The sequence below is a fragment of the Poeciliopsis prolifica genome, unplaced genomic scaffold (genome assembly GCF_027474105.1).
Source record: "Poeciliopsis prolifica strain line A6 unplaced genomic scaffold, Auburn_PproV2 SCAFFOLD028, whole genome shotgun sequence".
NCBI lineage: Eukaryota > Metazoa > Chordata > Actinopteri > Cyprinodontiformes > Poeciliidae > Poeciliopsis > Poeciliopsis prolifica.
The window spans coordinates 1305799-1328352 of record NW_026562403.1 but is presented as its reverse complement, the minus strand read 5'-3'; the positions used below and the strand labels follow the sequence as shown (position 1 = coordinate 1328352).

Sequence of the window (22554 nt, the reverse complement as noted above, 5' to 3'; positions counted from 1 at the left end):
AGCTCTTTACGTAAAGCTTTACAGCTCAAGAAATAAAGCAGGGGACAGGATAAGAGCATCAGAAAAACTGACTCTCACAGGTGGAAGAGACCTCAAAAGCTAAAGCCGCACTGGCTCAACTCCAAACGCAGCTATGAGCCCAAAGGTTCTGTCCTCTGGCTTAGCGGTCGCAGGAAAACATGAACCGCCAGCAACGTGATGCCAGCAGAAATCTGGATGCTGGCCACAGGGTCAGGATAGAGCTACCATAAAAAGTCTGGCGTCATGTGAGCAGTGAGCAGACAGCAGGTAACAAAAAAAGACAGGGGAGAAAAGTAAAACAGAAAAATTCCCTTTTTTTGAGTTAATAATTTGAGGTTTGACAAGGAGAGTATTAATAAGAGAGACATTCAAAAGATCCACTGTAGCTCTGGAGGAGCTGCAGAGATCTCTGGCTTCAGATGGCAGAAAAACACTGTCATTCATTCAACAAATTTGGCCTTCGAGGAATACTATCAAGAAGGAAGTAATTGCTGAAAGTCAGCCAGTTTGTGGTTTCCCACAAAGAGACTCTGCAAATATTGAAGGATGTGTTCAAATCAGACGACGCTTGAAATGTAAATATCTTTATAGTTATTTATAGTAGCATCATCCTCAGGGCAAAGGGGATGGGATGATGGAAGGATGTAAATACAGGGCAACCCTGGAAGAAAACTTCAGAAAAGCTACAAAATACTTGAAATTGGGGGCGAAGTTCACTTTCAGGATAATGACCCTAATAAGCAGCAATCTCTACATAGGATCAAACATGTTCCAGTGCAGGAATGGCGCAGTCCAAGTTAAAAACATATGTAATATGATAATTTTTTAGATGCCTGTCTGTTTATGCTGTGAATTTTGCAAGGTAAGTCAAAATAGTGAAGCATGTAAACTAGAGAGTGCTTTGCATTCATTCAGATAATAACTCATTCTTTGATAAGAGTTTCAATAAATTATGTGAGGGTAAATCTTCATGCTTTACTGGAACAATACTGTGACAAGGTTAACATTTCTTCTATATTTTAATCAAAATAAGTGTTTTTTTTTTCTCTCTGATAAAACAACAGCATATCTAAAACTGTTATGATGTATAAATGTCTGTTTTGGAAGATAATCTTGTGATCGATCGTGAGACAGAAAGCTCTTTTATTTCCAGAAAAATTTAATTAAATCTAAAAATGTAACTCTTTGGGGTTTTTTTCACCAAATATAAATGAATCTGCTTATTTGCAAACAGTTCTGTTTAATTCTGGTTCTGAAGGATTTCCTCTGCAGCACATTGATAAGTCAATCAGCAACATGCTCGTTATAGTAATTTTATTTTGGATCCAGGTTGAAATTGCTTCTTAAAAGTTTATGGAGGCAATAACACAAATCAGTGCCTTACTGATGGTTAAAGATTACACCAAAAATAACATTTTAAATCTAAAAATAAGAGATTCGAAGCACATGGATGTGCAGTAGAGTCAAAGCAAGGTATTGATTACCCATGTTCTATCAAACTGTGGTGATACTTTGAAGGACATCAGGTAGCCTGGGGTGTATAAACATTAGTCAGTTGTTACAAAGAACCCAAAGTGTAACAAGAAAATACCTCCTTCATCACTGTACCATAAAAATCATTATAAAACCATGGATCCTTATATCCATGGAGTTGACACCAAATTCCAACATTATCGGTTTATGGAGTTAAGATTGAAACTAATTGGACCAGAAAATGCATTTCCAAATTACTGTCCAATTTTGGTGGTGTTGTGAGATATGGAGCTTGATAGCCGAGTTATAGGCCATCTGGTCTTTGGCTGCTGTGGTTCATCTGCTTTAAGGTTTCTCTTCTGCATAATGTAGCTTTATCAAACAGTTATCAGAAGTACTGTTGTCTTTCTTTCATCTTGCACCATAAAAGAAAGTATCCAATGACATCAGAAATGCAGGTCTGTACACAAAAATATCATTTAAAGGATATATTTTCTTTGTTTTTGGGTTATCTCAGTTTTTTCAGAAACTGCTGATCCACTCTAAATGCACATTTAAAGTCACTTATATTTGTTTTCTGATCAGATCCCCGTGTTTGTTATTTAGCAATTATTCTACACAACATCTAAATGTCTTCAAGGGTTGCGTTTTTGCAAATTTGCTGATTAAGTTGCTGGGGGGGTTACCAAGAAATCGAACAGGCATACATAAAACTGTCACTGGCTATTGCATACCAGATGTGATTTTAATTTGTTCCAATGAAATGGCTGAAATAAATGGTAATGTTTCAATTTATTTGGCATACATTTGCTTTAGATTTTTCAACGTAGTTTCAACTTTTCTTTCGTTCATTCTCAGATTCTTTAATTTTCTTCATTTCTTTCTTTATTCTTCCTGTGTTTCTTTTTTTCATTTCTTTCTCTCTTTCTTTTTCCCTTTGTTTCTTTCTTTCTGTCAGTAAAAAATGTTGATGCCTGCAGAATAATTTATTTGAAAGCTCTGAATGCTTCCATGCCTTTGCTTTTCCGTTGTGTCCCATACAAATCGACCTGCTGGTCTTTGTATTTCTATCACAAGAGCGGCTGCAGGACTTTGGTCGCTCAGTATGTCTAATTGCACCAATTGCTTTGAAACCTTTCAGCTCAAGACTACCACTTATTCAGAAAATCACCCCCTCACACTTTGTTCCATGACTGTTTTCTGCAGGACCCATCAAGGCTGCCCACTTCAGAAAACAAGCAAATGATTCAAAGAGAAAAAAACAAATGTTTTTTTTTTTTTTCTGAGAGAACCATTTTCTCTTTGCAGAGCAACATGGAAGGAAGGATTCCTATATTTTGCCAAAAAGCCTGCAGTCTTGTTGTGATGGTTCTTACCATTTTGCCCAGGCACTTTCTTACTCTGTTACAAAGCCAGCTGAGATTTGAGTGGTGAGAGTCATAAAATGCAATATGTTGAACTTTAGAGTTTGCAATTTGATTTAACAGTAACAATGTGATCCTTTAAGAGCAGCTGTGGTTAAGGATTTGTTTGAAAGGCTTACACGCAACTGTGTCATAGGTCGCACTGAATCACAGAACTACAAAACCCATTTTCAATCGCTCATGCCCAGAGGACATGAGAAACTACAACACAGGGAGGCTTGTTGTTTGACAGTCACCCTGGACCCAATTATGGATTCATTACGTCATAGAAAATTCTTTCTAGCTGTTCGGTGATAAGACGCTTTAAGCTGCAGGGCAGTAACTTATCGTTGTAATTAAGCCTCCATTTGACTTTGTCAGCTTCGGCAGCACTGAGAGTGTACCGCCTTTCCCCTGCTAACCACAAAAGAGTAACACTTTGCAAGTGTAAATGTATGCACAGTTTTTGAAATTATTATGCTTCCTTCGCATTATCAGGAATGATAAACTTTTGAGGTGTGGAAAATCCACTCATAAGTTTTTGTGACATTGTTGGCAGATTGTTTCTCAATGAAAGCCAAAATTACTTTCAGAGACTGTCATTCACCCTTTTATTTTTAAATTTGACCTCCTGATTGTCCTTGAGTTTCACATTGATTCTTTCCTTTTTTCTTTCTTCCGCCCAGCAGTTTAAAAAAAAAAAAAACTCTTGAAACTGCTTATGCATATTCCATTATAGGCACGATTCATATGATAAAAATACATTTTACAGGGTGGGTCATAAGTTTCCATACATATGAGAATGCAAAAATATATATTACTTTTATGTTTCAGATACCCAGGAAGATCCATTTAAGAAAAGAGCAAAGAACTGAAATTATACTGATGGTTGGATCGGTAAGCAGTCGCATGGTTGCACAAAACTAACAGAAAACATGGAACGGGCATCATGCGCGACACTGTGCCAAAACTTATTTGCAGGTTTCAGAAAACTGGAAATGTTGCAGATCAATCACAAAGTGGTCCAAGTCATGCAGCGATTACAGAGATTCTCACAAAAATAAAAATGGTTGTCCAATATAAAATGTTTTGTTTTCTATGTATGGAAACTTAATGGCCCACTCTGTATTTACACCACTTCTTTCATATTAGCAGTGAAAACTTTGCATCAGTCCAAGCTTAGCTCTGTGGGTTGATGCAAAGACTCCACAGTTAACAAAATCAGTTAATCAAGCCAGAGGTCCGTAGAGCCGCTTACTCTTAAGAACATATCTAAAAACAGATTTGACTGAAATTTTACTGAATGGAAGCTTGACTATGAAAATGTAAAGTGTTGATTTGCAGCAGAATAGACAAGTTGCTGTTCAGACTCAGTTTTGAGATGACACAGACAGAAGGTCCTGACCAAAGAGAGCCTCTTACAGAGTTTGCTTCACATCATTTCTTTCCTCTCTTAACTGAAAAATGTATCCATAGTATGATAATGCAGAACAACACACTTGTGAGCAGTGTGTCCAGTTGGTGAATGTGAGTTGATTTGTAAACATCCATAAAACCTGTCATTTTTCTGGGATTACAGTCATGCTTGAGCAATATCTTTTAAACACATTTTCCCATGTTCAGCACAAAGAAAAGAAATATCTTAGTTAAGCATCAAGACTGAGAAAATGTCTAAAAGTCTGCCAGACCTTTTTACAATTTGCAGAGAAGCATTAATGTTGCACTGATGAGTCCTTACATATGCAGAATCACAGGTAAGGTGTTTAAATTTCAATTGACTTTCAACAGAAGGTTTTTCACTCAGTCCAAGTGGTTCACAATGTTAAGCTTTGCTAATACTGATCTATTACAGCAATAAGGTGGTACAGAAAGGTTAAATATACATACTTGCAGTGCAATTAATTATTTGTAAGTCACACCAGGAGAGGTATGAATTATGTTTTGCATTGTATCCTCGTCTGACTGTAATACTATGCTACTCGATATCTTCAGATCTAACGTAGATTGGGCAGCTTTTTCATGCCATTTGAAATGTTTTATTGTAATTGTCCTGAATTAGGTTGTTACATAAGATAATTTCAAAGCTAAATAGTTTTAAAGAATATTAAATCTGATTCTATTGCAACAACAGTAAATCAAATAGGGATCGGACTCTGCCTTGTTAATATGACCTTATAGTTGAAACATTTGCCTTCTGTTGCATTTGATTAATTAACTCTCTCTACAATGATGGAAGGTCAGTCGGCATTAACCTTCAATCTGGAAGCCTGTTGTAGTCAGTTTTTCAGGTAGTTTAGTGGACAATGGTGCCTTTGAGATTCTGAGATTACAAAGAATCCAGGGACGCTAAATATGTTATGATTAATAACATGGAAAGAGCTAAAATATTGTGGTAATGACACTAATGCTGATGTTCTGCTGCCAACAAATGTGTGTCCATGCTTTAAAGCACTGTGGTACAACTTGCACACTGGTAACTACTGCTGGCATTGACAGAAAGTTTGTTCACTGATTTTTAAATGTAAGGCGAAATTTCTCTCACCTTCCTTTCTTTTTTTTTGTGTAGTTTGATTTCCCTTTCTTGCTCTTGCTGTCTGATTGTAACTCATCTATCATTATTTCTGATGTAAAATTCTAACATTCACCCACTTGAATCACACAGGTGGAATTTGATTATAACATGAGTTTGATTTTTTTTTTGTTTTTTTAAACAATGAACATAGAGAAAAGGCCTTTTTATTCCAGGGTTTTATAGAACCCCTCTCAGCAATATCTATCCATTTGCTATGACTTCTGCTTTTCCAGGGTTGGGTCGGAGAGACATAAGGTTAAGCAAAGAGGTCTAGATTGCCCTCTCCCTAGTCACTTGAGCTAACTCCTTCAATAAATCCTGAATAATAAGCCTTTCACCCCTGCAGTCTGACATAGCAGGTAAAGCCAGGGCAGTTTACTTTAGTCTGCTTCATCAGAATCATGTGTGTGTCTTTTAGGATGTGAAGATGACAGCAGGGTGTCGCACCTTGGAGTGCAGACTGACAAATCTATTTAGCAGGTTTAGGAACTTTAATTGAAAGTGAGAAGCATATCTTCTTGCAACATACTTCATCAATGCATATTACTATGACATTAAGTCGTTAAGTCTTAGTTAATTTAGACTTAGCCTCTATAAGATGAGATGAAACTGAATAATTTGTCTCTAAGCAACACCGCTGATTTTGTGAGAGCTCACCAGGTGGCAGTTTATGCGCTTTGTTCAGTGACAGGTTTTGATGTTAGAAGTGGCAGGCAGAACACACCACTTTGGAGTCTTTTTCTAATTGTGTGTTGCATGTCGGCAGAGCAGACCTGGGCCAAGCAATGCAATGCACAACGTCCAGTGCAGCAAACCGTACACTCTGCTGCCCTGTGCCATGTGCCTAAGACAAAATAATCTTTGACTTCAGCGCAGTGCTCTCTGATGGTGCCTCGGCACATCAAATTAAAGAAATTATGCAAGCAATATCTAACCACATTTCAGAAGCCAGTTTTTGTTGTAGATTTCTTCAGGCAGGTTGTCATATTGTTCTTCATTTAGTCTCGAGTAAACAAAGAAGAGGTTTTTGTTTAGGTTAAGCAGCAGAGCATATTTAAACTTTACCATAGCATTCTGAATGGGTATTTTATTCTCTCCCACACAATCCACACCAAATGCTTTGTTTAGGAGACTACTGAAAAAAATATTCATCTGTGTGGTCTTCAAGCAACCAGCTCTGCCAACCAGGATTGTGACTTTAAGATATAGGTCCTTCTCCTCACTAATGATGCCGGTGTTGGATATTGGTTTTGCTAACTTTATAAGGCATTGTTCCTTTTCATCTAAAAGGAATTCAAGTAAGAGTTTTTATACCCATTGTTTGTTTTCAGGATGCTTCTCAAATGTCTGGGTGGACAAAATGAAGTCCTCACAGAACTTGATATTGTCCAATATCTTTTCAGTTTGTTTATGTTCAAGCATTTAAAAACTTCCCTCATATGGTCCAGTTGAAGCATCCCTAGAGTGCATAACGCTGTCTGTCCTCCTTCCAGGTCTTAGCAGTAAGGGTCTGTGTGTTTTTTCTCTTGAAAAGCCTCAAGAGACACAACATACTGTGGTCAGATGACTCCAAAGGAGGAAGGGATGAAGCAGAATATATACCCTTCATATTGCCATAACAAATCCAGTGTCCTATTTTGCCTTGTATAGCAGTTTACATATTGAATATGATATCTATAACGCTTTTGTAGATTTTTGTTCATTGCTTGAAGTGCTGCTTTTTTAAAGAAATATGTTTCTTTTCTTTGGGTTGAATTGCTTTATAGATAAAAGAAAAAAAAATGTATCCTGTGAGAAACTGGTAACCAAGTGTATTAATTTAAGAACTGGTGTCTTAGATATTAGATTTGGCCTGAAAAGTCCGACACAGCTGGCCTTAGCCCATAGACACTGTGTCTGAGCCTGATCCAACCCAGCTATTCTCTCTAATTAGAGACCTGAGCCTGAAGTAAACCTGACATATTATTTTCAACTGCAACCAGTTTAAAATACTTCTAGACCTCTGACTTTACACTCTGCTGGCTCGTTAATGTAACTTCTCCCATTTTAAGCTTTTGTTTAACAACTTTCAGCTTAATTGTGTCAATTGTAATCGCAGGGTGAGTCAAGTGCAAACCTTATGGGATGTGTGATTGATAGGAGAGGAGCAGGCCAGGACTAGTGGCATTAGTTGTGCAGTGTGCAGCACTTGTTACAGTTTAATTAATCTCTGAACTTTACTTTCTCAACAGGATGAACTACTCACTCCTCTATTTAAACAATAATAAGTACATTAGCACAATTGTATGTCTGTGCTGTATGTATTGTAGCCTGAACCCGAGCTGATCAAACATATGATTTTGGAATGAAATGACAGCAATTTTGTGTTGGGTCAGGTTCAGTATGCCCTTGGGTTATCAAGAAAATCTAAACTCTACTGTCATGTGATCCATTTTCCTTGTGTTGGTTAGGATTATGACAAAAATTTTGCATCATCTGCAAAAAAATTAGTAAAGATGACATTACTGTAGTCAAACATATACATGCTGACATGTTCATGACGTGCTTTAATTAAACTAATTTTTCTTCGGTATAATTCCAGTACTGAAAAAAGTTACTTTATACCAGGTGTGTCTGTCTCACCTGAGAATGTGAACCTGTACTGGGCTGATACTGTGTCTTCAAATAATTTTAACAATGCTCCTGGAGAAGATTCATAACTTGGAACTTAAAAGTCTGAAATAGGAGCAGGTCTGTAAAAACAGCTTGTGTGCTACACTCAAGAGATTCATTTGATGCGTCAAAGAGTGATGTCATCACTGCTGATGTCATAGTTACCAGTGGAACTGAACATTCTAATGGTCCATTCACATCAAACACGTTTTGAGCGTCAGGGGATTCCGGTTTATATTCAAAGTCTATGTGGAGTTTTGGATGCGCTAGATGTGTCAAACGCTCCAAACGGATCAAATCACACCGCGCTAGACGCTCAAAGCACACCGCAATGGCCCACAAAGCGCCTCCACATGGACTTTGAATGCAAACCAGACACGCCTGACGTTGAAAATGCATTTGGTGTTAACACACCATTATATGTCCAGTGTCACATTAAGTCAGTGCTTCTCGATTCCAGTCCTCAGGCCCCCGGCTTTGCATGTTTTAGATGTGTCTCTATTTCAGCTGATCCAAATGATTGCACAACCTCTTATGCAGTCATTAAATACTGCAAAAGCCTGTTACTCACCCACAGATTCAATCCAGGTGTGTGGCAGAAGGGGAAACACCTAAAAATAGTTTTGACAAACCTGTACAGCAATTTGATTTATAAATCATTCTATAAATAAACTATGATGACAAACTGTCAGGATGTATTTCTGCCAATTGCACAGCTGCAGTAGACTAGTAGTCGAATGTGTTGAATGTGCTCAGACACATTCAACACATTAGAAACCAATCAGAACCAAAAGCTCGTCGTTTGGTTCCAAAAGCTTGTCGTTTGGTTCCAAAAGCTTTTTGTTTGGTTCCAAAAGCTCATCGTTTGGTTCCAAAAGCTTTTTGTTTGGTCCCAAAAGCTTTTTGTTTGGTTCCAAAAGCTTTTTGTTTGGTTCCAAAAGCTCATCGTTGGTTCCAAAAGCTTTTTGTTTGGTCCCAAAAGCTTTTTGTTTGGTTCCAAAAGCTTTTTGTTTGGTTCCAAAAGCTTTTTGTTTGGTTCCAAAAGCTTTTTGCTTGGTTCCAAAAGCTCTTCCTAAAGGTTGTCTTTTGGTTCCAAACAAAAACTTTCCGGACGGTTCCAAAAGCTTTTTGTTTGGTTCCAAAAGCTTTTTGCTTGGTTCCAAAAGCTTTTCATTCGGTTCCTAAAGGTTGTCTTTTGGTTCCAAACAAAAACTTTCCGGACGGTTCCAAAAGCTCGTCGTTTGGTTCCAAAAGCTCGTCGTTTGGTTCCAAAAGCTTTAGGTTTGGTTCCAAAAGTTTTTCGTTTGGTTCCAAAAGCTCTTTGTTTGGTTCCTAAAGGTCGTCTTTTGGTTCCAAACAAAAACTTTTCGGATGGTTCCAAAAGCTCGCCGTTTGGTTCTGATTGGTTGTTTCTGGACAGTAGCAGATTCTCTGTTTCATGTTCTACTGTTTCATGTTCATGTTTCATTGTCAGACACTTTTAACAAATATTCATCCATCCATCATCTAACACACATATTTTTGCACACACACATTCACACCTTAGGTCAATATAGAGAAACCTATTAATCAATTAATCAATGCCGAGTTTTAGCAAACCCTGAGTTTGGATTGTGAGATCAGTGACATCTTGGCTTGTCTCATCCACAACTTCCACTGAGGGGGTGATCTCAAAGCCAGCAGACCCAGTTGTTTCCTGCTCAACTTCCGTAGATGTTGGACGCTCAAAGTTGTCGGAAAGACTTGATTCCCCCTGGATCTCTGATGATACATCTTCAGGCTCAATGAGGCTCTCGCTCTCATCTTCAAAAGGGAAAATGACAGCATCGTAGTCGACTTGGATGTTGAGGTCCATTATGTCGACCCATGAAAGCATAGCTGGAAACGCTTCATGTTCACATGCAATCTGTTGTTGTTTCATATCGATATTCTTGCTTCTCTAAAAGGCGTTCAATATCTGAAATCGATATCCTGCTTTCGAATGTGCTCTGAAGAGTGATCTGCAGCAATAGAACTGTGGGACAGGTCTGACAAAACGCTTTCTGTGAGCTACATTCAAGAGAGAGATTCCTTTGTGGTATCATAGAGTTATGACATCACAGCTGATGTCATTGATACCATTGGAAAAACATTCTTTTTCCTATGGGAGTTGATAAGCAACCAGTCATAAAGTACTGCCAGCCTGCTGGCCTCCCTTGGAAGTGCGCTGCTAAATAAAATTACTATCCATCATCATCTGCTGAAAAAAGGCTGAAAAATTCTGACGCTTTTCTGAGAATTCAAAAAATTAATTCTAAAGTAGATTTAGTTTTTCTCCACAGTAACCCTAATATTCTTTTGCACCAGAAAAGACAATCAGAGTTTTTTTTTGTATATTGATCATCTAGTGGAGGCAAAAGCAACAAAACATATAAAAAGCTATTATGCTCTGGACTTAAGATGGAGTAAAAGCTTACACCAGTGTTTCAGTGTCCTGTTTGGACATAAATGTATTTATTCTGCCTTTGCTTTTAAAAGGATTGTAGCTAAATAGAACAGCTTTCATTTCTGTCTTGGTACTTAACACAGTGCAGTAAAAGTACAAGCGCACATCCTCTCTAGTAAGCAAACAACTTGTGACTAATGTTGCATCTTTGCACTGATTCATCTCCACTTTTTTCTATGTGATTGTTTTAACAAAACAAAGAGGAGGATGCGTGGCGACACAATTGCATTTGTTATTTATTTTTTATTTTTTTGAAATTGGACGCAACCAAACACACATGAGGGAATAAATCCAGGTAACGACTCAGCTTTTGAAGTGTTATTGACATTTTAAACTCAATTTCAAACCTTACAAATAGAATATTGGATTAGCTCAAAATAGTATTTCAAATCACAACTCCACTCCTCCGTGGCATGATGGGCAAACACAGCAAGAAATGAGTTTTTAAATTTCCAGCCTTTACCTTTGGCTCTTAGAATTTGGTAAATACTAAGACTCACACATTTGCTTTAACTACGTTAGGTGCATATTTGGTGTCATGTAAAAATGTCCAGTTGATGTGTGCGGCCAGAGCCTGTCGATTTACTCTTAAATGGACAGAGTTAATAAAGAGTACAAATTAACAACTTTTTCACCAGTAGATTGTAAATAACTGCTTTATGTTTATTGTAGGAATGATCACCATTATTCATTTTAATAACTCACTTCAATTACATTACACAAATGTAATATAAAAAATAATTTTGATAATAAGATCAAAATTAACAGAAACATGCGTACAATGAATGTGTATTTCACTTTCAAACTGTTGTTGAAATAAGTAACTTCCTTGTGATTATTTAATTTGTTGAGCTGTGTCTCTAGATATTATGCACGGCAAATGGATTCTCTATCATTTGAATTTGAAATTATCCCATGCAGAAACTTTTACACAGCACTGACACAGTTGCAGGGAAGACAGAAGGAAAGATAGAAAGACCACCAGACCCAGTCGTTGTCATTCCACATTCATTCAGCCCCCTATGCACTTTTCTGCCAGGAGTGAGGCTTAATGCCCACATCATGACGGTATTCAGCGAGCAGAATAGCCCGTCACTTCTTCTCACCTCTGATAGAGTGCCTGAGAACTCGCTCTACTCTAAAAGGCTAATCTAAAACCCCCACTAGTCGGCCCTCATTTCAGCTGCACTGTCACACGCCGCACCAGCTGCCAATTGAATGGGTGCCTTCCTGAGCAGTTCACCTTACATTATAGGAAATCATTAGACAGATTTACGTGGACAGACGGCACGGGGTTTTGTCATAATATTTCGTCGATCTTTTCCACATTTTGGGGATGAAGAATGAAAGGCGAAGCAGCAGGTATGAAAAGGACATGGAGGGGAACGGTCTGAATGTTCCTATTGATCACATCCAGAGGCTATCGGCAGGTCCCTTCTCCATATGATGATATATTCACCTAGTGTGTACCAGATGGGATGCAGGGACAGGGGAAAAAACGCGGAGGACATATTCAGCATGCAGGAGCCTGTTCCCCCTCCTGAGCTTGTGTGCTCTAACATGCAGGGCAGGCTGGAAAATGTTCTGCTTATGACAGTGGATGGCTAAGGTAATGACCAGTGACTGCTACCATTGCTCATAGTAATGATGGTTTCACCCTGGAAAACGACACACTTTTGCAACCCCATCTCTCTTTTTTTCTGCAATTTTCTCCAAAGATTTCTTAAAATCTTTTCATTTTTATGTTCTTTGCTTTTATTTGCATCTCTTTTTCATTCCTATCTTTTTTTTATTTAACAACCCCCATCTTTCACTTTCTTCTTTTTTTTCACTGTCTCATTTACACACTTTCCCTTACTAATAACGATAAAAACATTGTATCCATTTTATGTAACTTGCGTCAACGTAGCGGACCAGCAACATCTTTACTGTGCTGATGTCAACAAAAAAAGACTCACTCAAATCAATTCTACTTTATTCTAAGGGATTTACACAAGCACAAAAGGTTTTTTTCTTTTTATTTCAACAGTTAATGTTTGCCCAGTTAATTAAGCTGCTCTGAAAGGTCCTCCATGCAAGATATCCAATTCCTGCTTAGAGACCCAGGTTCTTCTTTCTGAGCAGCAGCTATAAAATAACATATGTTGGAGGTGGGGAGCTTATTGTTTAAATGACCAGTTCCATTGCAAACCTACAGGACTATATTCACATGAGACCTGAGGCACAATTGAAAATGAAATACAGCCACCAATATAATATCCCTCAAAAAGCCAATATTTCTCACTTATTAATTACTTCTTGGCTTGAAGCTGCTATATAGACTCCACTGCCTCACACCAGCCAGAAAGCAGAAATCACCCGTTATCCATCAAGACTGGATGCAGCGACACATTGAATTCAGCTGACACTTTGTGTTAGAAAACACAATTAGCAGGTCATCAACAGTAATGATTTAAAGACAGGCAATAACGCCCTCTTTAGTGAATATTTTAAACCAAATGGACAGCTGCCTTTGTGGAAACAATAGTGATCAAGAACACTGGAACATCGATCATTCTTTTTACTGACATGCTCAAACAATTAATATCTGGACCAAATAAAATATAGTTGTTGCAGATGTTCCATAAGAAGAACACTCTCTTCCGAGCAATCAGCTGGGCAATCTAGCTGATCACCTAGATAATATTGCCCATGTGCCAAATTGCCCTGAAGTCCACTTTTAAGTAGGGTGTAAGCTAAGGGTCAAAACGAATGCACGTTTGATGGCGTGCTAAAGTCACAGGACCATCGAGTGGCCTGGCATGAGAGCTACAACTGACTCAAGGTGTGTTGGTTGTGCCGTCTAAACGTGGAGCTTTTTCCCAGTCAGCCTATGCAGTTTTCAGACAGAGGTCTCATATAAACATAGCCTAAGGCTGACCTGCAAAACCTATGGTTGCAACAAAATGAATATTACTGACTAATGATACGGATATGTCCTGAAGTGAGATAAGTGCCACACAATTAAAATAAAAATGTAGACCAAGTAATGCTGATTTAATGCAGTTTGTTATTTATTCAAACATGATTGATTTAAAGAAGTCACAGAAAGGACTTAGTTTTAGCAAATGCCTATTCTCGCATGACCCGGATCAATATCAAGAATGAAAAACCTGAATCTGGACGTTCCTTGTGTCAAATTTGCTAATGAAAATATCTGAAACTCTGCCTGTTGGACCTGAAATATCTTGTTTGCTATTAAAGTATGAATGTCATTTGAAGCTCTAGAGCCTTTCCACCAGGGCAACTTGCACTAAATGTGGCTATACTTGACTTTTAAGGCTCTAAGCAGTCTACAAATTACTTTTAAATATCTGTGACATTTTCAGTTATCAGACTGAGAGAGCAATGAGAATTACATGTCGTGCAGTTTATTTAACAAAAAGGTTTAATGGATAAGCTTTGCCCCGTCCCATGTTTTCTTTTGTTGTCAAATTAAATCTAGCAGAGACAAGAACTCTGCTCTTCACACATCATTATTTTCTCTGTATGAGTGTGCTTAAAAATCAACAGCGCAAGTAAGCAAGTCGTGCTTTTGAATTTCTTAAAGACTTTGAATGATACTTTGAATGATATTTTGAAAATAATTTTTCATTGAGACAGGAAAAATGCTTTGCCTCTCTATGACAATTTCAGTTCCCAGGATTACAAAGAAATGCTTATGACCTTCTCGAAATGAAAATAAAAATCAGTCATATTTCTATATTTTGTAACTTCACAGTAAATAATTTGTTGAAGGACAACAGCTTCTTTCACATTTTCAGGGGTAAAATTGATCTATCAAACAAAAGCGCATTTTGTCTAATCCAACATGCACTTCAGTGATCTGATCTACATCATTTCAGCAGTGAATACTGGGGTCTATGCAGATGTTGAAACAGAAGATCATGCAAAATTAAAACTCCACTGTCTCTTACAAGCTGAGGTCTATCTCTTGAATATATTTCCATTTGCTGTCACCATGTGACATTGTAACAGTCACATTGTTATGCAGTATATTTCAGGTGTTTTGAGTTGTTAACTTCACACTGGACAGCAAAAAATATTAGCTTTTTTTGGGGGACAACTAACAACTAGTTAATTTAAAATCAATGTCTCTGGTTCAAGCTGTTCCTGCAGCTGGACTGCTGTCAAGTCAATGTGATTTCATTGACCACAACTTTGCCATTTAATCACATTATTATAACTCTTTGTTAATGTCATATTCAACTTTCCCAATCTGAATTTCTGATTTTATTAGCTCAAAGCCATAATCATCCAAATGAAGAGAAATAAGTGGTGAATAGTTATAAATAAATAACTGCCCTTTCTTTTCATTTAATTTCTAAAATAAATGTACTTTTTATTAATAGTCTGATTTATCAAGATAAATAATCAAACCATTTTGGATCTTCATCTTCTACAGAAACTGACTTTCTCATGGTGATGCAGTGAAAGTTTATTGCAACCTTACAACTGCTTATGTGGTTTTTAGTCAGTGGTGTAAGTAATTGATGTCCCATTTCAAGTGCAAATTTCCAGCATGATTAAAAGGCTGGTGTAATGAGATATCAAACATTAGGTGTGATCAGGACTTAATGTTATTGGTTCATCTTGCTTCCAGCATTTATATTTTTAATGCTTTTAAAGGACAGTTTCTTGTGGTGCATGTTTTATTAGTTCACTTCTTCTATGAGTCCAAACATTGACACAAGTCATTGCAAAGCACCCAAAGGTTACGACTTGAACTCTTTAGCACAAATCCTAAAGCAGAAGTGGAAATTAAAAGGCTTTTCTTCTTGTTTTTGCCTGTTTTTAGTATGTTTTTTTTTAGCTTCACTACTTCTACTTTTCCATCTTGCACACTTTTCATCTTCTAATTTGAATAAATACCAAACTCACATTACAATATCTGTATATATCTTGAACCCATATTAAATCTGAGCATGTCTTTTTCCACATAAGTGGTGGAAATATCATTTTACAATGGTCTGCAGATATTCATTCTTTGCTGTTGGCTTTAGATAGATGATGTACACTGACCCAAGTCTGCTTGTTTGCACAATGGATTGTGATTAGATTAAGCTGCACTGTAACAGCTTTTCATATGTGTTTAAGAGGGTTTTATCTCTGAGGACTGACACGACCAAAATGGGCCAGTGCAGAGGAGTTTTCTGCAGAAAAGGACGTGCGGCACATAAAGATGCTTGACAGCCCAGACGACTTGAACAACACAGTCATGCACAAATGCCCTGACTGCCGCTAAACATGTTAGAGTAACGAAGGAGAGTGTTTGGAGAAATGACTTACTGATCATTACTCAGAGTAAAAAAAAAGAGGCGAAAGATATGAAAGACATAAAGCCTGGGGAGCATCCATGTCACTGTCTTTGCTTTGCGCTTACATCAAGGAAGCCACTGCTGTCTTCTGTCTATCGAAGTGTAACTGGTGCTATGAGCAATCAGCGTGGTGAATCATTTCACGGATCACCAAACATGAGTCCAGAACACTCAGGGGCTCTGCGACATTTCCACCATTACCCCTTATGTCAAAACAGCTGAGTGCATTATGTCATCCAAATTGACAGTGTCACTTGATACCATTCACAGACACTCAGGCCACACACATACAAGCATTACAAAAATACTAGGCTTGACTTAGGGTTAGCCTTTTAGGCTATACTCCTCAACCTCTCCAACAGAGCTAGTTTTGTCAGACTTCCTTGTGGGAACTTCTGCATATATTAAGTCTCTGTGTGTAAATATACTCTTACTGGACACTTTATTAGATACACCTGTTTGATTCCATCTTAATACATATATCTCAATCACATAATCACTTGGCAGAAACTAAATGCATTAAGGATGCCCAGAGCATCTTCTCCTTTGGTGAAGATGTTATGGGCATGGCATGGCTCTTGGTGCCAGACAGGCTGGGGTTTCAGAAATTCTTGCTCTATGGCAGAGGATGGTCCATAAAGGAGAAAATATCAAGTGGCCAGCTGTTATCTGGATAAAAATGTCTCAGAGGTCAGAGGAGACTGGATAGACTGATTTAAGATGACAGAAAAGCAACAGAGAACAAGCAGCCGCTCTTTACAACCACAGTGTGCAAACCAATGTCTCTGAATGCACTACAGGTCAAACCATGAGACAGATGGGCTACAGCAGCAGAAGACCACACGAGGTGCAACTCTTGTCAGATAAGCATAGGGCACGACATCCCACTGACCTAGCAAAATTGGACAAACAGACCAAATAATCTTGCCTAGTTTAATGAGTCTCAGTTTCAGCTGCAACACTGGGATTGTAGATCACAATTTGGCATGAAAAACATGGACATGTGGATCTGTCCTTCCTTGTATCAAAGGTTCAAGCTGTAGGTCAAATGGTGTGGGGGATATTTTTTGGCACACTGTATTGTTTTAGAAGTAATTGAGCCTCAAAACACCACAAATAAACGGCACAGCCTAAGTAATTGTGCTGACAGTCTCCATCTTTTTATGACAACCACCTTCTGATGGCTCCCTCACAAAGCTCAAGCCATCTCAGACCTCCATAGTTATTAAACCTCAATAGAGTAGCATGTCTTTGGAATGCAGGGGAATAGGAGATTCTCATCAAGGATGTGCAGTTGACAAATGGAATAAGGAAGTTATTTGGAGCATTAATCCTGGTGTTGGCAAGGTGTGCTGAAAAAGGTGACATTATATGTACAGTGGCAAAGGTTCAAGCTGCCATCTGCTCTTGAATGAGAAGCAGGATAAAAACCAGTAGGTTGCAATGTTTCAAGAGTGCAATCCTCTGTACTGGTTAAGTGGACACATAGGGACTTCTGTGCTCTACAACTGTAACCTAATTACAAGGTAAAATGGAACACTTTAGGTAAAAACCAATAACAGGTCCACCTAATGTAATCCCATTACACCTCCATTATATTTGCGCCAGAGGAAAGTTGCAAAACATGTGGTTTTCATTGACGGATTCTGAGTAGCACAATATAAGGACATAAGAGAGTACATTATGCTTTTCTTTCCTCAGAACACACAATGATGCAGGAGAGCTCTGGGATGCTATAATGCAAAAATGTGCATATTATTAATGACAGTGCATTACACGTGTATATGCCCAGATAATTTACTGCACCAGCAAACATGTGTGTTGTTGTGGGCATGTTATTTAGTATTTTACCACCAGGCTCATGAAGAGCCCTTCAGCGCATCCTTAGTTATAAGATGACTGATGATGTTCGCTGAATTCACAGCAAGTCACAGAGGGAGCACAGAAGGAGGCGAGAGACACTAAAGATTGAAACAGTTTGAAATGAGCTGATGGAGGATAAAGCTTTAAAGAAACAACAGCTATTTTTTTATGATGCTAAAATAAGCATATGGTTATTTTTCTAAAGTGACTATCTGCTCCCTACCTTCGTTGAAACCCATGTGAATGGCCCAGTAGTTCTGTAGGCACTGCAACTCATTCTTCATGGCCCTCTTGCAGCGGCAGTCATATAGAGAGCTATTGTGCAGAACTTCCAGGGCAGTTTTGCAGTCCTGGTTGTTATCCAGCATGGCATTCTGCCCCTTGCCCACGAGGCACTGGCGCATCACCCTGTACGAAGGGCTGCAGCGAGAATCCTGGCTGCACATTTCACTGGCCTGGATGCAGTCTACCCACTGTGACTGAGCTTCACGTGTAGACCTGGTGCCTGGAGATCCTTGGGACTCATTGGCCATGGAGACTAAAACAGCTGAAGAGCCTTCCAAAGAACCTAGACATGGAGGAGAAGGTTTGTTTGAAGCAGAAAGGTGAACATGTGGGTATATGATCATTAAATAAATATATATGTATATGCACCAAAGACTGAAACTGTCTATATATATCTAGAATATATGCATATTCTCTGTCTCTCACCCTATATATATAAAAAAATGTAGTTGGTGGTAAATTCTCAAGTAGTTCCAAGAGAGCGCAATTAAATCATCACTTTTGAAACCTTAATTTGATAAACGTCAATGCTGATAGGCACTTCCATGCCCACCTCATGTAAACATTGGGGAAATTTTAATCTCACAAAAGTAACTCAGAAACGTTAAAAACTTCAATTGATTTCACATCTGAAATGAATATTTCAGATGTGAAATATTGTTGCTGTCAATTATTGAATTGACAAAAGCTCAATATTTGTTGTAATTTCCAACGCAAATAAGTGAAAAATGAGGTTTCGCAGTGATTCTGACTTTTACAAGACTCGGGATGCGAATCCACCTTTACAGGCAAAGTGCAGACAGTTTTGGTGAAATGACAAGAGAGACCCCTTGTGATGACATTGGGAATTGAGCAACCGAGAGCAAAAGGGTGTGCTGTATCGATCCTGGGTGCAAAGCCAATGTTACATAAAAGTTAAGCAGAAAAAAGATTTGTTCATCAGTTGAGGGATTTTAATACGTGAACATAATTACTGTGTTTATCATAAACATATTAGAGGTGGTAAACAGCGAGATAAAAACGTAATGCATAAAACAATGTTGCATATTTTTGCTTTGAATTCATACAAAACAGTTCGTTGTTAAAATAAGAATAACATTGACCTGCTTATGTCCATTGTTGAATCTCTGGGGCATTAAAAGTTCACGTTATGCTGCCCTTATCCTGCTTAGAAATGCGTGTGTTTGTAATGTGTTGCTGTAATTGACATCAGTCATTATATAACTGAGTCGATCAGATTTTGCCACTAAAATTCCGTGGCTCACAACAAGCACATTAACTTTGGACTGACAGATACTCTTCGTTTGATCAAAGTGACGCTAATCCCTTACAACTACAACGCTTATGTGATTTACTAAGGAAATTCAAAACAATAATAATAATAAAAAAAAACGACCAATGACATTTCATGTTATACTTCTTACCTAAGAGCACAAGAAAAACGCAGACGCACATCCACAGTGTGCCAGACTTCATGTTGAAATTGTTAAGACTCCAATTAGACTAATATCCCCAGCTCTTCAAAGGTTTATTCCTTTCTCCGGATTCTTGACAAAGTCTAACTGAGGAAAACACAAGAATAAATATCCTAATTCATTCAAAAAGTAATACAAATTCCCCCCAATAGAAAAACATTTAAAAAAAATCCTCGACGTCCATAAAGATGGAAAATCCACAATCCTTTTCTTTTGCTTTACTGAACAAGTCAGAAAAAAATCCCTTTTAGATTCGAAAAAAAAAAAAAATTAAAACAAATTAAATGCAGTCAGCTGGTGAATCCATGAAAGCTGCTTCTCGGACTCCGCTGCGCTGCGTTCATACCGACAAACTACTGAGACGTGATGTGTCCGCATTATGGGCTCAGTCTGGCCGCCTTTCTTGCCCCCCTTGCCGGCAGTTTGTCCCACTAACAGTTTCCCAAAGTGCCTTACAAAAAATCTTTCATCTGTGCCAGCATATTAAAGGAGGTGGGGAGAACTCGTCTGAAAGTGCTACAACCCGATGACTAGTTTTTTCCCCTTCTCTCCCTCCACTGGATTCCTCTCAAAGCCGTGCGCTCCTGTGGAAGGAGCGAACGCGTCTTTTTCACTGACTGCACGCGTGTCGAGGCATCCACAGCACTTTATAAAGGACGGAGGGGGCGAAGGAGGGGGCGGAGGAGGGGGGGGGGGCATCGTTGATCCAGCAGAGGGCGCTGCGAGAAGGCGTTCTCATTGGAAAGCGCGGCGCACACGGTTCCCACAGAAGCCGAATAATAAATGTTGCCCTACAGAATGTTGCAATTTTTCTGCTGAGAGAGAGAGAGAGAGAGAGAGAGAAAGAGAGAGAGAGATGAATGTGAGGGCGGTGGGGGCGACAGTGGCATGTGAAAAAGTGACCTCAAACGTCCCCTGATGTATATCTTTGATTACAGGAGACATTGCATTTGGAACTTTAAGATGGGGGAACAAAAAAACAAAAAACATTCTGTTAATGTTCAAATTGTTGTGAAGCTTAAAACAGTTAGGTTATTAAAAAATATCCCACGGTTTCAACATCTAACAGAGCTCTGTTCTGGCCATCATCTAAGCATTTACCAGAGCTGCACACCCACTAACACTGCCATCTAAACAGATATGCTGGGTAAGGAAAGGATTAGAGAGAGAAGCAGCCAAGAGGCCCATGGTAACTCTGGAGGAGCTACAGAGATTCGTAGATTAGGTGACAGAAGCCCTGCTTTGCCTGATAAATATTACAAGTCTGGCTTTTATGGAAGAGCAGAAAGAAAGATGTAGAAGTCTTTTTCTAGTTTGCTGCCAACCATGTGGTAGGGGTTCTGGAATGATGAGACTGTTTGTCTAATACACTGCTCATCAATGGTCCACACCATTCCCTCAGTGAAACATAATGGTAGCATTCTGTAGAGGTTTGTCTTTAGCATGGAGAGGGAAGCTGGTCAGAATTTATGAGGCAATTAAGAGGCTGTTAGATGCTGTGAAAGACTTAAAGCCTTGATGGAGGTTCATAGAATACGAACACTAAGCATGTAGTCAGAGATACAATGGATGGATTTGATCAAATTAGATTCAAGTGATGGAATCAACCAGTAGGCTAAAGATAAGTCCAATAAAAACACTGGGATGAGGCTTGGGAATTGTTATTCACAGATGCCCCATGTCTAATCTGATTGAGCTTCATCTGGTTTGCAAAGAAGCATGGGCAAAGATGTGAGCCTGTAGATATTCAGAGTTGGTGGAGACTTACCTCAAAAGATAAAAGGTGGTTCTCCATGGTATGGATCCAGCAATAATCATAAATACAAATGCATGCAACCATCCGGAATTTTAATTGAAAGAAATAAGACTGTTATTGTTCTCCCATTTCACAAATGTGCTCTACTTTGTTAGTTTATTTCAAAATCCCTTGAAAATTTATTATCATCAATGGTTGCAACATCAGAAAATGTGGAAAAAATCCAAATAGAGTTTTAATACCTTTACAGGAAACTGTGTGCAGCCTTATACCAAAACCTTTAAAGTAGTAGCCATTTTGTTTCAAGGAATTTGGCAAGGGCATTGGGTGAATTGATATTTCAGGCCAACATCAGGATTCTTTCCCCCATACCCGCATCTGCAAATTATTTTAGGCCTCGAGTTCAAAGGTGGAGGCAGCAATAATAATGAGAATGTCACAATTCATTCCGATACTAACTGAGCACTTCATATCTCATATGTGCTCCCCCACATCAGTAAAATGATTAAAAGAAAAAGAGAGAAAAAAAAATGCATACAATGTCTCATTTCATAGAGCACATATTGGCTCAGAGGAAATAGGAAAGCCCACAACCAGCTGAATCTGCCATTTTTCAGCGTGGCTTCGCATCAGACAAAATGACTTTGTTGCACATCGTTGCTTAAATCCTGCTCAGAATGTCATAAATCTTTACAAATCTTGAAAACAAAGTCTCCATTTGGATGTGATGACAGTGACAAACTGCATGGCCACCAGCTCATAATGACGTTTGACTGTCAGCCTGGGCTCTCGTCCAACAGGGAAAAGAGCTCACCATTATAATGCCAGCATCAGCCTCATTCTGCCTATATTGGCCCTGGCTTGTAGTTGTCCCCTGAGTTTGAAGTCGCTGCATTATGAGCACTGTGTAAAGCATCGTCCCACCATCATGAATATCCTCTAAATGTCGTGGAATAGTGCTGCAGTGACGGGTACGGTCTATTCCTGCGCTGTGCAGAACCAGAGGCGCTTATCTCTGAAAGTCATACATTTGAAATTCAAGAACAAAGTCTTTATACCCCTGGAATATTTTTTCACATATTATAGTGTACATATTTTTATATGTTTTATGTGAATCAAATAATGTAGTGCATATTAGAGAAGAGAAAGAAATGTAGTGATTTTATAATTTTCCAGAATGGATGAACTTCCACAGCATTCAAGTCTTTTTAA

The 22554-nt window shown here is 38.5% G+C and overlaps 1 protein-coding gene across 1 annotated transcript in view; it reads right to left on the bottom strand.

Annotated features, from left to right (window-relative positions):
* The window catches only part of LOC129372094 (GDNF family receptor alpha-2-like), a 66918-nt gene extending 46710 nt beyond the window's left edge, over window positions 1–20208 (bottom strand). Inside the window, exons 1-2 of the mRNA XM_055049122.1 lie at window positions 19536–20208; window positions 18050–18394 (exon numbers count right to left, since the gene is read on the bottom strand). Coding sequence (XP_054905097.1) covers window positions 18050–18394; window positions 19536–19587 — 397 coding nt within the window. The 5' untranslated portion in view covers window positions 19588–20208. The remainder of the gene's footprint in view (window positions 1–18049; window positions 18395–19535) is intronic.
* Window positions 20209–22554: the final 2346 nt, after the last annotated feature.